The sequence below is a fragment of the Leucoraja erinacea genome, chromosome 17 (assembly GCF_028641065.1).
Source record: "Leucoraja erinacea ecotype New England chromosome 17, Leri_hhj_1, whole genome shotgun sequence".
Lineage (NCBI taxonomy): Eukaryota > Metazoa > Chordata > Chondrichthyes > Rajiformes > Rajidae > Leucoraja > Leucoraja erinaceus.
Window position 1 is genome coordinate 26,800,520 of NC_073393.1, and position 18,102 is coordinate 26,818,621.

At 42.1% G+C, this 18,102-nt stretch overlaps 1 protein-coding gene across 6 annotated transcripts in view; it reads right to left on the reverse strand.

The window, feature by feature from the left end:
* The window catches only part of wwox (WW domain containing oxidoreductase), a 977,325-nt gene that overhangs the window by 560,961 nt on the left and 398,262 nt on the right, over nt 1-18,102 (reverse strand). For all 6 annotated transcript variants that reach the window (XM_055648843.1, XM_055648844.1, XM_055648848.1 and 3 more), the window contains exon 8: nt 7,759-8,023. In XM_055648843.1, coding sequence (XP_055504818.1) covers nt 7,759-8,023 — 265 coding nt within the window. The remainder of the gene's footprint in view (nt 1-7,758; nt 8,024-18,102) is intronic.

Genomic DNA, 18,102 nt, shown 5'->3' on the forward strand with positions numbered 1-18,102 from the left:
TGGTCAGAAATTTAAGACTGGTATAATTAAGAGAAGCAATTGTCAGAATGAGGCCACAAGCAAACTGAAGGAACAGCACTTCACATTCCACTTGGGTGGCTTACAACCCAATGGTATGAAGAGTCCTGACCCAAAATGTCACCTATCCTTTTCCTCCAGAGACACTGCCTGACCCACTGAGTTACTCCAGCACCATGTGTCTATCTTTGGTATGAATATTGAATTGTTGGTAACTACCACACCCCCCTCGCTTCTTCCCCCACCCTTTCTTTTTCACACGTTTCTCCCGTGCCCCGCCTGGACTATCACATGTCTCCCCACCACTTCCACCTGCATTCCTTCCTCTAGCTTAACAATTCACAACTCTTCATTCTTTTTGTTTCACTCCTTCTGTCTTTTCAACTCGGGCCTTTATCCAATCATCAGCCTATCATTAAATAACCCTCACCTGTATCTATCTATTACTAGCTTGGCTTTGTCCTGCCCCCACCCCTCTTCCAGCTTGCTTCCCCCCTCCCACCACCACTATCAAGTCCGAAGAAGGATCCCGATCCGAAAGGTCACCCATCCACATTCTCCAGAGATGCTGCCTAACCCGTCGAGTTACTGCAGCATTTTGTCATTTCTGATCATTTTCCTTCACATTCATCCGAAACAAGCATTGCAAACAAGACCAACATTTATCACATATACCAAACTGTCGAGGAGATGTTGGTAAGCTACTTTCTACATTCACTGAAAATACTTCCACATTGCTAGCATGTAGAGTGTGTGAGGATTTTGACCCAGTGGAGACGAACAAAACAATATTTCCTAGTCAGGATAGTGCACAGCTAAGAATGGAATTGAGAAGTGCTGGTTTAGAAACCTGGATTTGTTAGCAGAAAATAACACAGTCTTGGGAATTCCATGGAGAAAATTATAGCCATTAAGATATTTTTTGAATGTTATTCAAATAGTACTGCATATAAAGTCAAATAGGATTTCTACATAAATCATAACTAGGCTTGTGAAACCGTTAGTGATTATGAACAGTTTTTGGATCACATCCCATGTAGTATTATACAATTTGAAAATTTTATTTTAGTGTTCAGCATTTTTTTATGGACACCAAAGTAATTTACTTTAATAAAGTGTTGAATTGCAATATTCCCAAAGTGACTGTACAGAAGATGCTACGTAAACAGCTACACGATATTAGTCTCCACTCCCCATACACACTGACCTATTGTTCACAGTATTAGCCAGCAAGCGCTTAACACAATGTTATGATATTGCTCTGTCCAATTTTAATAGAAGCCTTAATATGTTTTGTGTTAATTAATCTTACAAAATGGCCCAAAAGTAATCCCTGCATTACTGCATATGGCATTTATTTCCATCTTGATGTTGCTCTCCTAATTACTTAAACTTTGCATCATCCTGTTCTCTCAGTTTATATACATTTGCAAAGCTCCTTCCCTTTCCCTGGGCCTTTCCAATAACTTATCAAGTAGCTTCCACAAAAATAAAATGTTGATGAACACTTAAAAGTTCTAATTTTTAACGGACTCTTTAGATTTCAATATTCTCAGGTGAAGGTATAAATATAACAAAATAATAAATCTTTCTATATGTTCCATATTAACCGAAGCGCCCTCCCATTTCTTGCAGATGTATTTCAAATTTACATACCCATCATCAATTTCAAGAATGAACAATTTATTTGGAAAGCTTTGATCCATTTCAGGTTTTGAAACTAAATTTTATTTGTATTTGGAAAAACAGTCTCTGTATTCAGCATTACCTCAAAATATCCATCCAGATTTAATCTATTCAACGGATATATTGAATTGCTATTTGCACAAGAAATATCTCAGAATGTAATATTTTTTAGTCCTTATGCCATCACCTATTTGTGGTGATTCTCATACTATGAGGTGAATTTTAATGCTATGGCATGAATTTCTTGGAGTTTAGCCCAATCTCGTATCCATACCTTTGGCAGGGGCTCCATCTACATGCATGAGTGGAGCTTCCACTACAGGCGGAGTACAAGGAGAAACTCAGAACTCATTTGCCACTCATCCCACCCCATCACCTCTCCTTCCCCTTATTTTTTTTAAATCCTAAGCATTCAGCTACATGTCTACATCAACTGAGTCAAAATAGTTACAAAGGACAGCAGCCATCTGTTACTGATCCTGTATCCCACAGTGCTTTGAATGTTTCCCCACAGCTTTCTCCAAATGTATGCACTTACTGAAATCTTAATATGGGCTATACCGAGTTTGGTAATTATATTTATACCTTTTTTCTCAACCACCTCCCAAATATTTTAAAAAAATCCTTCATGAGCTTTTGTCCAAGACTTTGGTGAGGCTACATCTGGAGTATTGTGCTCAGTTTTGGTTACTATACTAAAGGAAAGATGTTGTTAAGCTAATAAGAGTGCATAGAAGATTTACGAGGACATTGCCAGGACTTGAGGGCTGAGCTATAGGGAGAGGTTAGGCAGGCTGACACTCTATTCCTTGGCACAGGAGGATCAGCAGTGATCTTAGAGATGTGTATAAGATCATGAGGGGAATAGATAGGGTAGAGTCTTTTACCCAGAATAGGGGAATCAAAAACTAGATGACATAGATCTCTCCCCACTCATGTTAAACATATTAGAAAATTGCAGGGCAACATTTTCCAGATATATAAGGAATGAGCTGACAGAGAGTTAGTTGAGGCAGATACCATAACAACATTTAAAAGACATTTGGACAGATACATGGATAGGAAAGGTTTAAAGGGATATGGGTCAAACGCAGGTGGGTGGGATTAGTACAGATGGGGCATCTTGGTCAGCATCGACAAATTGGGCCGAAGGATCTGTTTCTGTGACATTATGAATTATTTTATTCCTCATCTCGTTTCTTTTCTCTTTGTAATGTTGTGCTATTTTTTAAATTTCTTCTCAGGGTAAAGGCACCACTCTGTTATCTAATCTGAGCTGCCTTCAAGGAGATGATACAAACAATCATTTGCTGATGGTATGCTCATGGTGTCACCGTATTCAAATGTCCAGTAAAAACACAAACCAAGCTTAAATGGACCATTTTTCAAAATTAATGTTTTTAATGTCAGTACTTGTTTTACTGTTTAACAGTGGCTGAGGGAATAACAAGGTTATCAGGTTCTATATGCAATTTTTCTTCTGCCAACTTATTATTAAGAAATTATTTCTGTATTATTATTGCAAATGATCTAGAAATATATTTAAATTTGAAGCAATGTTACAACTCACTTCTTCCAATCCAAAAAAAGACATACAGAAATATTTAAACATAGAGTCAGGTAGACACAAAATGCTGCAGTAACTCAGTCTGAAGAAGGGTCTCGATCCGAGGCGTCACCCATTCCTTCTCTCCACAGATGCTGCCTGTCCCGCTGAGTTACTCCAGCATTTCGTGTCTACCTTCGATTTAAACTAGCATTTGCAGTTCTTTCCGATACAAACCTAATCATAGTCATACAGCACAGAAACAGGCCCTTTGCCCTAACTTGTCTATGCAGACCATGGAGATCCTTCACCCCTGCAGCCATTAGATTTTATAATTCGGACCACTAGGCTGTAGGGGGATGCATTTTTGCAATTTTTAATTTTTAATTGTTAATTATTGGTCTTTTTAAGTATTTATTGCTCTCAGGTAGTGTCCACAGTGTATTCTATGTATTTTCTGTCTGCGTTCGTTTTGAATCTGTGGGTTTGTTGGTTGGGGGCTTCTGGACAACTGAATTTCCCTGAGGGGATCAATAAAGTATTTATTATTATTATTATTATTATTATTATTATGGTGCCCCATCTGAGTTAGCCCCTATTTCCCTGTGTTTGTCCCAAATACCTCTAAACCTTTCCTATCCATGTACCTAATCAAGGGTCTTTTAAATGCTGTTATAGTACCTGCCTCAGCAAGCTTGCCTGACAGCTTGTTCCTTTTACCCACCGTCCTCTGTGTGAAAAGGTTGCCCCTCAAGTTTCCACTAAATCTTTCCGCTCTCACTTTAAAGTATGTGCTCTGGTTCTGTATTCCCCTACCCTGAGTAAAAGATTCTGAGCATTCACCTATTTCTGAGTTATATTTTCTTTTGGAAGCAGGGCTAAGCTTTATCGCTGTATTTTCAACAGTACAATTCTCCTGTTAAAAATTATAAGGTGTTTCTCATGCTATCCTTTACGTGCAACGTCAGAAGAGATTTCCTTTTATTTCAAATAAGTTATATGGTGTATCCAGCTGAACAAATATTATAAATTTTATAGTTACTATAAATACATGAACGACAAAAAATATTTTCTCCGTTTCGCGAGCATAATTAAAATCGAAATGACATATTAAAAGCACTAAAATAATGGTAGTTTATTCGAAAATAAAATTATATCATAAAATAATTCTACTCAAAAACAATAGAATACTTACTTTCACTGCAAACCAGAAAGAGATAAAGTGCAGTAAAATTGGGGAAATGAGATTCACTTCATTGCAAAATGATAATGCACATTGCTTACTAAAAATGTCCTATTAATCCAAAACTCTGTATACAAAGGATGGGGAACGCAAAATCGAAAGTTGTATTCAGATACCTAGATTCTAGCTATAATATAGAGATATGTCAATAGCAGCAATGAACTTCCTGCTTTGAATCAAGTTCAGCGAAGTAATACGCTGCAAAGCAAAATAACAATTTGAATGAATTGGAAAAGAATCAGAATCAGAATCAGATTTTATTCGCCAAGTATGTTTTGCAACATACGAGGAATTTCACTGGCCAGGTCAGTCATACAATTAAAAGCAACAGACTCAAAAACACATTTTAACATGAACATCCGCCACAGTGACTCCTACACATTCCTCACTGTGATGGAAGGCGAAATAAAGTTCAAGTCCTTCCCTTGTGTTCTTCCTTGGTCGGGGGCCTCGGGCCCCCGTTAATGGGATGATCTTGACTCCCGTAGCCGGTGGCGTTCAGGCCCTCCGCATTGAGGCATTCAGCTCCTGCATCGGGGGGTTGTCAACTCATCCACGCCGGGCGATCAAACCTCGCGTCGGGGCAGGTTCAACCTTCTGCGGCGTTGGAGCTCCTGACTTGCCTCTCCCGAGACTGCGAGCCCTCGATAGAAAGTCCGCAGGCCGTGGTGGGAGCGTTCCCAGGCAAGGGATCCGCTCCGATGTTAAGTGGGGCTCACGACAGTCCGAGGCAGATTTCAGATCCAGCGATGGTAGGCCGCAGAGCCCGGAGAATGTGATCCAAAAAATGATCACATCTCCGGGAAGGTAAGAACCTGAAAAAAAGTTTCCCCCGATCCCCGCCCCTCCCCCCCACATAAAACAAACCGAAGTACATTAAATCAAACTTTTAACAAACAATAAAAATAACAAAAAGATGAAAACAATGAACAGACTGCTGGCAGGGCTGGCCATCTCCCCGGCGCCCCTGGTGCCCACAACCAAAGTAACAGCTTGGTGCATAAATTTGGTGGGCCGACGTGCCAGTTTTCATGGTGTATCTCTAAACTGAAACGAAACTAAACTAAATATAATTTATAACAGTGAAACATGAGTTGGTTTGCATCCCATCTATAAACAGAAGAAAGCACATCTGTTAAAACTCCAGTACAATGGATGGCAACCCACTGGAACCGGTAAAGTAACCCAATAGTCTCAGAAATTTCTGCACGCTCTGGGCATTTTGATCCATCACATTGAGAAGGGGGAAAAAAAAACATTTTGGTCGCTTGAAACGTCTGCTAAGCTCTGGCTGCTCAAACACACACTAGTCTTCCACTCATAACCTGCCAAGAAAAATATTTGTCTGAATGAAGGATTGTGCAAATCGCTGGATAATGGTAATCTGCTTGACAAGCCTACAAATTTCAAATAGCATCGCAGAGAAACCAGTTCATACACGAAGCCTGTTTCATTTGGTGTAATCAGTTCACATTTCTAAAATACTTCTGTAAATAAATGTTCAAATTTATTTTATGTATCATGAAGGATGTATCGCATCTTGACATGAAAAATATCAAGTATTCCCAGCAACTGATTGTGCAAAGGCTTTTATCCCCCTCTTTCGCCTTACTATGATAGGTGTAAGGTATAGCAATGATCATAATTGTCAGATACAAAGAGTAAAAAAAACAAAAAATAGAATATTCTGTCAATAAATAAGTAAATTTTAATCTGTTAAATTACTATAAATATATTTGTTGATGCCAAATGTAATATATACCAGCTCTGCAATCATGAATTAAGAAAGCATGTGGAAAATATGAAGGTCTACTGCATTTACTCACTGTGGCAGATGCTAATCCTTTCACCCAAAACATACCATCAAAAATTATTGCTGAAATCACAGGCTACTTGACCTATAACTGGGTTTTACAATCTGGTCACTTGCAATAAAACTGTAACGGGAAACTTCAAGAGGCTTTTAAGATGTAAGCGGCTGTCCACTTCATGACTGTTTTAACTGCACATAATCAAGACTAACTAAAGAAAGGGGAGCAAGGATAACGAAGTTTTAATGCCACATTTGGATAGCACAATGACCCAGCTGGTGGAACTTCATCAACCCAGGTACAATCGTGACCTCTGAAGCATGGTCTCCGTGCGACCATACAGGTCTGCTCTGGTTACTTCCCATGGCCAACGAAGCACAGATACTTTGCGTCATTGCCACTGTAAATGGCCCTTTGTGTCAATGGGTGATAGAACCTGGGATGAATTGATGGGCAACTGGGGAAAAAAAGACTGGGTTAGTGCAGAGTTTGTGTAGATGGGTGTGTTAATATAAACAGATGGTCAATGCAGACTGAGTGAGCTGATGGGCCTAGTTTAAAACTCTATTAAAGAAATATAGTCAATTCAGGAAGAGAAGTCTCTCCTCAACTTACAGCTCATCCTCAATCGTGTGAAAGCGTCATAAAGAATATGGGGCACCATCAACCATAATGGACTTCCCACGAGGTTAATGACCAACTTCAAATTGGTCAACTTAAATGTGGTCTCACACATGACTCTAGACATGAAAACCAAACATGGACAATGGACCACATCATTAAACCATTGCTCAAGACAGGTTTGGTGGCCGTTTGCTAAAATTCCAATACCATTCTCTCAAAAACCATAAAACTGGAACATGTCATATTGCATATATAATCATCATATGATTCAACAGATATATATATATATTGAATCATCCATATATGAAATTTTACGATTCAACAACATAATGTAGACATTTTACACAATGCTGGAACAGCAGTCGACTAAAGTTACCTGTTTGACTGCATTAATTTGATCGAACAGAGCATTTTTTGTGCAATAACATTTTCTGACATTGCTAGCATCGACGGAACTGTATGCATTCAGAATTACTTAATACTTAACAAGATAATGTAACATAATTTCCCTGTGAAACAGCTCATTTTCTAAATGAACCCATGTTGCCAGAAGGTCTTGCATACTTTGGATAAGTTGATATGACAGTGGCCTCTCCAGTTAGGCCCACCTGCTCCAAGAATGATTACATTCAAAAATATTTTTCTGCTCATTTCTTCAAACGCAACCACTGCAGCATACCAATTCAAGTGTTCCACTCTGCAAAGCACCAATCTTAATTCGGATTGCCAAGGACGTAATGCATACAGCTCTTGTTTCTTTTACTTTGAACAGGCACCTCCCATGACATGCAAACCAACATCAGAAAGTGCTGTGATAGCTGGTTACTTACCATCGACTTGGTAAAAGGACGAGCCAAGGCAAACAGTAGGGTGTACAGCCACCAGCTGCGGTGTAGTGAGGAGTACATCATGTTTCCTGGATGAAGAGTGTTGGATGTTACACCATGAGGTGACAGGCGGCGATTCAGCTCATTCGAGAAGAGAATATTGCAGTGCTTCGAACGATTGTAAGCCAGCATGGCCCAGTAATCTTTTTTAGCAGGAGAAAGCAGACTAAAATCCACCTTCCCCGAGGAATCCTTTATATCTGTGAATCTGAAATACAAATGCAAAAATGGCAATTTTAAAACTTGAATGAATGTGCTGAGAAATATCAATTGTTTCTCCTGTTTTGGGAAAAAAAATGCAGGCATTGTCAAATGTAGTTGAAATTCAATTCACAAGTACAGTCTGCAATAACTTTTAGCACTAGCATTAAATGCTTGCGATAGTATGAGCCATCTGTTGTACTTCCCTCCAGATAATTAGATCAAGATCCTCCAAGTTCCAGGTTTGATTACAATGGTGCCTTTGAGTTTGGCATTGATAACCACATTCTATGTGGATCCGAAACCATTCTGGACTACTCAACACTTGGATACGAGCACCCATCCTCAACTCCAACTTGTTGGCACAGAACAAATATATTTCTACCAAGAATGTTTAATTATCATGTGCCAAAAAAAGAACAATGAAATTCTTATTTGCAGCAGCGATACAGGCTTGATGAGACATAATTTAAAAAATTAATAAATAAATAACCATATAACAATTACAGCACGGAAACAGGCCATCTCGACCTTTCTAGTCCGTGCCGAATGATATAACCGTAACACTAGTGCAAAGCAGCCCAGTCACCCAACCAAAGTCCATAGTTCAGAGTTTATTCAGTGTTCTGTAGTGTTCAAGAGCCTGACAGTTGTTGGGAAAAGCTGTTCTTGAACCTGGTGGTGATGGCTTTCAGACTCCTACACATTCTTCTCGATGGTAAGAGTGAAATGAGAGTGTGAGTCTTTGATTATGCTGCAAAAGATCCCTTCAAAGGTCGGGAGAGTATAATGTGGAAAATGTGAGGTCGGGAAAAACGGGGATCAGTACTATTATCAAATGTGGCCGAGTACAGGACAGCGAGATCCATCGACATGCCATTGATCTCATGCAGGTGCAGCAGGCAGTAAAGTAAGCGAATGGTATGTTGGCCTTCATAGCAAGAGGATTTGAGTATAGGAGCAGGGAGGTTCTACTGCAGTTGTACAGGGTCTTGGTGAGACCACACCTGGAGTATTGCGTGAAGTTTTGGTCACTAGAATATTATTGCCATAGAGGGAGTGCAGAGAAGGTTCAGAAAGAGATTCCTGGTACAGGGCTGTCTTATGAAGAAAGACTGGATAGACTATACTCTCTAGCCTTAGTCAGAGCCTTACAAAATTCTTAAGGGGTGGCAGGCTAGATGCAGGAAGATTGTTCACGGTGTTAGGGAAGTCCAGGACAAGGGGTCACAGCTTAAGTAAGGGGGAAATCCTTTAAAACCGAGATGAGAGTGAAACACAGAGAGTGGTGAATCTCTGGAAAATCACATATTTAAGAGGGAGTAGATGTGGCCCTTGTGGCCAAGGGGATCAGAGGGTATGGAGAGAAGGCAGGTACGGGATCCATCGAAGGGCCGAATGGCCTACTCCTGCACCTAATTTCTATGTTTCTATGTTTCTATTAGTACGAGTACAGGACCAAGTTCCTCATCTTCTAAGTAGAGGTATTGACTTTCTTGATGATTGACTATAACCAGTTTGCTGGGAATCACTAGAATATTACCCCATAGAAAGAGCCTATTCAGCCTGTCAAGCCTTATGGCCCTATCTCACGGTGCAAGTTCACCCACAAGTGATCCCGAGTGAAAGAAAAAAATCACACTCGTGGTTGTGAACGAGATCCAAGTTTATGTTCACGAGTTTAAACGAGTTCCCACGTGTATGTCTAAGTTTGCCGTTTACTTCTGATTTCTGCGATGTGCCAAGTTCCTCTCCCACGTTACCAAGTTCCTCTCCCGAGTTACTCTTGAGCCAACCGTAAATGAAAGCCTGTTTAAGTATCAAATAGAGGAGCTGGACAGCATCTCACACAGTAAGTATATTCTTATTCAGTATTGAAAGTTATTCAATTTCAGAACTTAAAAAAACTAGGCAGGATCTCGGTCCCGCACTCACTGCCATTGTGCAGCAAGGAGGTGGTAGCAACAGTGTTAAAGAAGGCAGCTCCATCCTGCGGCAGAGTAGGACGACAGATTCAGCGGGGCTGGCAGAATCTATGGGTGATATGACCCACAAAGGCTGCGTCTTTGCGCACCGTCCAGTCAACCAGCATTTCTCTCTCTTGCTTGACATTATTTGTGGGAGTTTCCCTCCCTTCAGTGGGGGTCGTTGGGAGGGAAAGTGTGTGGGGGGGGGGGGGGGGGGAGGGGGGGGGGGGAGGGGGGGGAGGAGGGGGGGGGGGGGGGGGGGGGGGGGGGGGGTGACTTAGTACGGGAGACAAGTGTAGGGAGGTGTACTGACTGTGTGGGCAGACATTTTGGTAGTGATTGCCACCAGTCTCAAAAGCCACTGTCTCCCTGTCCCGGGGATAGCAGGGGGTGATCAAACAGCACAATCCCCCCACCCCCTCCATGCCAACACGAAGGGCAACGATCCCAAGGCTTTAGCATCAGAAACAGCGGGCAGGCGACAATCACCCGCCATAACGCGAGAGAGATCATGCACTATTGTAAGTCTCCTTTGCACATTGGTGTTTCTGTCTTTCTCCATCTCATTGTTTGCCCTGTCTTTCGCCACCCCCACCCCTCTGCTTCCCAGCCATGTGTGTGACCCCTTCCCTCCCCTCTCCAGCTCCCCGCCCATTGCACCGGGCGCGGGGGCTTCACACCGTCTTCCCGTCGTCGACGCCAGCAGGTCAGTGCCAGTCGCCCCGGGGGGGGGGTAGCTGCTCGGGGGCTCTCTCCCAGCATGGCCCCGGACCGGGGGGGGGGGGATGGGAGTCAGCGGGCACGCCGGCTCTGCCACACCATGGACCGCCACCAACCAAACCACCAGTCCATGTCCACACGCTCGGTAGAACAGGAGCTGAGACTGGGAACTGTACCACCCTTGCCTCCTCCCTCTACAACTGCAAACAACCCCACTCTCCTGCTCACCTATCCTGCCCATCCCTTCTCTCTGGGTATTGAAGGCGCTTCTCACCTGCAGTGTGCAATAGTCACCAAAATACACTGCATCTTTAGAAAGGAAAAATACAAAACATGTCAATCCCACTGGATAGGCCTTTGTCATGGTGCTGTACAACACGGAAACAGGTTATTCGGCCCAGCTTGGCCGTGCCGTCCAAGTTGGCATCTTGGGGTAGTCCTATTTGCCTGCATGTGGCCCATAGCCCTCTAAACCCTTCCCATCCATTTATCTGTCGTTAATAACCTCAAAAAAATTCCTGCTTCAGTTTCCTGGGTCCAACTCAGAGAGCAGTTCCCCCTTTCCAAGGTTAATCGCTCCACTGTTTATAATGCTCTCTGCATTATGAAGTCCTCGACAGTGAACCCCATGGGCAATCACTACCAAAGTGTCTGCCCACACAGTCAGTACACTTGTCTCCCGTACTAATTCACCCCAACCCCACCCCCCTCCCCTCCCCCCCCCCCCCCCCCCTCCCCCCCCCCCCCCCCCATCTTTCCCTCCCAACTCCAGTCCCGTCCCGACCCCCTGGGAAACTGAAGGGAGCGACAATCAACTGCCACGGATACAAATAATGTCATACACAATAAAGGGCAAATGCTGGTTGACAAAAAGTGAACACACGGTGCTGGAGTAACACAAAGACGCAGCAGAAATTTGGAAACGTCATCCCGTCACCCATTCCTTCTCTCCAGAGATGCTGCCTGTCCCGCTGAGTTAAAGAGTGTCCACGGTAGACTCACGAATCACTACGGTAAACTCACAGGCTACTACGTTCTGCCATGCATCTGCCCACTCACGCAACCTGTCCAGGTCACCCTGCAACCTCCTAACATCCTCTTCACAGTTCACGCTGCCACCCAGCTTTGTGTCATCCGCAAACTTGCTAGTGTTGCTCCTCATTCCCTCTTCCAAATCATTAATATATATGGTAAACAATTGCGGCCCCAACACCGAGCCTTGCGGTACTCCACTCGCCACTGCCTGCCATTATGAAAAGGATTCGTTCACTCCTACTCTCGCACTACAACATCACATGCTAAAAAGGATCAGTGCAATTGTAACCTATCTCCACCCTCCCACAATACACATATCAATTTGATATTTAATACTATGAGCAATCATTGAATGTTTTATTTAACTTAATAGCCATGACAGGTTGTTTCTAAGAAATGTCTATAATGATTTTTTTCCCCACAAGTCAGAAACAAAACAATTTCATTAAAGGTCAATTAACACTGTGTAGTTAACAGTGGTACAAAATCAGAATATTCCACATCTAATGGGCGGCTTTGATGGGCTTAAATAATTAACGTATGGCACATGGTTTGGTACATTTACAAGTTTCAATAGAAGAGTTTTGCTTTGTCAGTTTCCAAAGCTAATCTCTTCAGCAGCCTCCCACTGTGAACCAGCAGGTGTATTCTCAAAGCCAATGTATCATGGTGATTACTGCACAGAGGTTACATATAAATAGTTTAGTTTTGAAAATGGTGGATTTTGAATGAACTGGCAGCGGCACCAATTCCATAAGTCCTGACGATGTCTGCAATTTTATAACTAACTTTTCTGTCTTCAAAAATGGGCTAGGTTTTAAGGATTATTTTAAAGAAGTAGAGGTAAAGACTCCGAGCGATCCGGAAAGACATGTAAAAATTTAAAGAGCAAGATGACGGCATAACCACTGATAAAAGAGCAATTAATAGTGGGGATGCACAAATCATAACGAGATGACAGCTAAGACACAATGTTTTGTAGGACTAGACAGTAGTGCAAAGGTAAGGAGATTCAAAGGCAGCCAAGATAGTTAAAATCAATGCACACTTCTGTTTAAAGTCTATGTGCAGTTGGTCAATGAGCATTGACCTGATAGGTGAACAAAATCTGGTATGTTAGTTTCTGGGCAGCAGAATTTTGAATAAACTTGCATGATCAGGAAAAGCCAGTCAGGAGAATATTGGATGCATCAAGTCTCAAGTTCAAAACCAAAGGATGAGAGTTGGAACAGTGGAGAGGATAGGTTTGGGCAATGCTTCAAGTGGTAGCCAGACTTCAGTGATGGAATGGATTTAGAACATTGATTATTACTTTACTTTATATATTTAGAGATACAGCACAGAAACAGGTCTTACAGCCGGGGTCCGCGCCTATCAGCGATCACCCCCTACACTAGTGACAATTTACAAAAACCAATGAACCTACAAACTTTGGAGTGTGGGAGAAAACTGGAGCATGCAGAGAAAACCCACATGATCACAGGGAGAACGTAAAAACTCAGCACAGACAGCACTCATAGTCAGGATCAAACCCAAATCTCTGGTGCTGTAAGGCAGCAATTCTGCCGCCCACTGTAGCAGAGGAACAGATATTCGGCCTACAATGTTGGTGCTGAACGTGATGCCAAGATAAAATAGATGTAGCTGGACTGGTCTTGAGATCAAAAGTGTGCCATCAAGATGACAAAAGTTCTTGTTTAGCTCAGATAGTTGAGAGTAACAAACCTAATATATTTTTTTAATCAAAAGCTTTGGGAAGAATCATTTAAATTTGTGTTAAATTTGCAACAGTGGAGAGTGGAATCTTGACCAGTGGTCACCAGTCAGCGAGGACTGATGTGGTTTTATTTCACAAACTTATAAATCAAGACCTTAGATTAACCTCAATAATAGAGAAGTCTTGCATAAAGGGAATTGAAAATTTATGAAGCCACAGAGCCTTACTAATTACAGTCATTTTAAAATAGGCTGCACACATTTAATTTGATCTAGAGTAATTGCTGCTTTTATTCATTATCAAAAGAAATTTGTGCGCAATTTTGTCTTAACCTCAAAAAATAGTCACGAAGTCTGAAATTTATGATGTGAGGAGTGTTTGGCAAAACACTTCTCAGGACTCGAGGGAAGAGCTATAAAATGAGAATTTTATTAAATGCACAGATGCCATTTTGATTTAAAATGAGCTATAAACAAAGTACTGAGTTTCAAAGTGTAATGCAAGTCCGATGTAGGCTGCTGCTCGGTGAAACTTTGTAATTGATCAGCAAAACCACACACATTATTGCTCACAGATAGACCTAAAATAAAGCCTGAATGAATACTGTACAAAAAAATCTGTGTTTAAAAAAAAACTACTGACACGGTCATGGCTAAACTTCATGTAAGCACGATCATGAGATGACACGGCCAATTTCTTTTCTTGAGTAATCTGCCTCTGCCTCCGGCAACAGAATGGATTCATTCCAGTGGGTAGTAGGTGCCAACATTGCCACAGGCAATCTACAATATTTTCTGCGCCCTTTTCTCTCCCATAGCCAAGCAACATATTGAAGAAGTTCACCACCTTCCGTGGCAAAGCTTGCTACGTGATTCATCCACCTCATCCTGCTATTGTTGAGATGGCAATGGTGTTGGCAAGGGAAGTTGCAAGAACATGAGCAAAGACAAGGGCTCGCCCATCAAGGGCCGTGCACTGGTGTAGCTGATAGAGCCACTGCCAGGAAAACTCCAGAAACTCAGTCTTGATCCTGACCTTGAGTGCTGTCTGCGTGGAGTTTGCACATAATCCGTGACCGCGTGGGCTCTCTTGGGTGCTCCAGTTTCCAACCACATCTCAAAGGTATGCAGGTTTGTAAGTTAATTGGCCTCTGAAAAATGCCCCTGGTGTGTTTTGAGTGGTTGGGGAAAGTGGGATAACATAGAACTAGCATGAACGGATGATCGTTTCAATGCTATATTTTTCAATCAAAAACAAACCTCCAACACTCACCACAGATCAATCACAGAAGGAATTCGTTAGAATCTCGACTTGGAGGTGGAGTGGAATCATAATCTGAAGATATGCTATTTAATACTGAAACAAGGAAAATAAACTTCAGATGGCGGCAAGACTATTCCATGCAAGAGAGTGTAGACGCTGAGATAATGTCGATATTCAAGACTTGGGTGGAAAGAATTTTGGACACAAAGAGAATACAAAAATATAGGAATATGATGTGAAGGTGGAATTGGTGTGGATTAAATAATAATATGGAAAAGGGTTTAGGAAACCATATGGTCCATACAGCTGGAATAGTTAACTGTAAGGATTAAGCACCTGCATTTTCTAAAGAAACTATATGGTCCTTCTCCAACATCAAAGATGACTTGAAGATGCTTGGAAAATACAGCTTGGTTTTGCAGGTTAAGGAAATTTCATCAACACATGACTTCTTTCAGCTACGTTCCTGCGAACAGAATTGCAATTTTTTTTCACACATGTTTACAGCTATAAGGTTACACAAGTGATAACTTTACGAGTATAAAGAAGTACTTTATACACGTACTTTATAATAAACACCACTACCTGTCAAGAGGAGGGGAGGAGAGGGGGAATTTTAAAATATAACTGCTTACAAACCAGAAATTAATGTAGCAGGATTTGATGTTACTACATCTATAAAAAGGACTGTGACATACGAAGTACCAAACAATTTTTTGATGGAGCATGAAACAAAGAAACTACATGGTGATGTTTAATTGTCTCTGACATAATCGTTAAATGCCAGATGTTAATTTTTTTTTTAACCAAGTATTATACATCTCACTGATTGAACAAAGGTATAATATAGTCAGCTTAGAAAAATATAGCTGTTACTTGTTTAGAAAAATGTGGATAAACATCAACACATTATTCTAGGAGGAGATTTTTTTGTAAATTGTAAATGGGAAATATTTGTGTAGTGATGACATGTGCTTTCACGGGAGCGGGTGAGAAATGATTTTATTTTACCATTTTTTCTTTATATGCAATTACATGCAAATAAGGTTGCTTTTTAATTTTCATTGCTGACAGATCATCCATCAGGTCCAGTTAATGGGTGATTAAAACTGTAATACTGTCAACCAAAACTTAGCAAATGTGATACAGTATATCACCGATATAAAGATGCTAACACCTATTAACAGTTTAAGCTAAGTACCAATATCTTATGAAGAAATAATGAAAAAAAAACTGGAAAAATGCCCAAAATTTTGTGTCTGTGTTTGCTTAGATTGAAAAATAAAACACCCTAAAGACAATCGCTTGCCGTTAAGACGTGAATACAATATTTCCGTCGAATAGTCTCCAAGATTCCATACAGTGTTGCCTTTCCCAGTAGCTAAAGAATTGATATTCCACCCACGTAAAACTAAAGACCAGTCAATTGTATGAGTGTATCATCAAATAATTGATTGGTTATCCCAAATTCATTATGACAAAAAACACTTGGAGGGGCAAACCCAAAAAATGAAAATGAATACTGCACCAACGATATAAGCCATCACTGACTAAACATCCAAACTGAGATAATTATGAGTTTTCCCACAGAACACACAACCATCCATGACCTACCCTGAGTTCAAACTTTTTTAATGCATTTGCAAGACACAGATGTTACAGATGATGCCTAATTTTATCACCCATTCTTAATCGCCCCCAAGTAATCTATAAGATTCAACTCTATTGGAGTTAACTATACAGCAGACTTCCTCCCCTAAACAACATGAATGAACCTGCTGAACTTATACAATCATCTGGTCATTTCAACATTACATTATGGAATCTACCTTCATTTTAAAGCAAGCCCAGATTTATTTTGATAGTCAAACTTAAATTCCCCAGCTGCGAAGGTGAGATTTAAACTCATGTTTCTGGATCAATGGTCCAGAACTCTGGCTTTTGGTCCAACACATTAACCACACCTCTGGTAATTTTTTTCCCCCACCTTGGGCCAAGATTAATAGACATACGTGAGTGATAATATGGCAGAAGGACAACTGGAGAGTTCAGGCCATCATAACCAGTCAGATTATTCACAAGGTCAACAATTACTCCTTTTGCTGTTAGTTCCAGGATTCAGTTCTATTCACAAGTACATAGTAAAACATCAAATGGCTACACCGGGGCACACTCCATTCCAGCTTGGATGGTAAGGTGCAAGTAACACTTGCACCTTGAAAGTCAATTCTACCAAAAATCTATCGCATTGACATACAAGTTTCTGGTCAACAGCAACTCAAAATGAACCAACCACATAAATATTATGGCTGCAAGAGAACAGGTCAGAAGTTGGATATCCTATGCTGAATAATACCCCCTTCCTGCCATTAGGAATACAACAGGATACTATCCATCTACCAAATTGAGTGCAGTTCCAGAAACATCCAACTCGGAATGATCCAGCATAGAGTAAAGGGCCTGTCCCACGAGCATGCGACCTGCATGCGGCAAGCGCGGCCAAACCGTAAGCGGGGGCCGCGTGGAGGTCGAGTGATCCCCGTACAAGGCCGGTCCCACCAGCATGCGCCTGCATGCGGCGAGGGCGACCAAACCAGAATCGCAGGCCGCGCGGAGGTCGAGTGAGTGACATGAAGTTCGAGCCAAGTCGGCGGGAAGTTCGCGCGTGACGTACGACGTCAAGGCAGTGCGGGGCGGCAAGCCGTTGCCGCGCGGAATTTTGAACACGGTCAGTTTTTCGGAGCCCTGCGCTATGTCGTGACCTGCTCTGCACAACTCCATACGGCTCCAGCGATTGAAGTGGGACCAGCCCCGCAAGGCCGTACGGCTCAAGCGATCACATTAGGTCGCTCTTGCCGCATGGAGTCGCATGCCCGTGGGACAGGCACTTAACCCATTTGACTGGGACCCCATCCACCATCCTTCCCTCCACCACCGCAAAGCCTCTTAACCCAGCAGCGTGTTTGTAATTTCTAAATTTTTTGTTTTTTAGGGTGTGTCTAGTGTCAGTTTGGGTGTCTATCGGTATGTCTTATATGGGAGGTGGGGGGGAGGGGAAGGGGAAACTGCTTTCAGCCGCCTCCTCCACGGAGAGGCGACTTTTTCCATGTCGCCTCCCTCGCGGCCTAACATCATGGATTGGAGCGGCCTTTGCCGGAGTCGGACCCGGCCCATCAGCAGCAGGCGCAGCGTGGACTTCCCATCGCAGAGCGGGCGAACCCTTGCTGGGGGTCGCCAGAGAGGAGTGCTCCGAATGCTGGCCTGGTGTCGTTGACATCATGGGACTGTGGTCCGCGGAGCTTCTTGCCATGGGCGTGGCGTGGACTTACATTCCGCAGTCTGGGATCCCTCGTTAGGGATCGCCGGAGAAGAGCTCCGACCGCC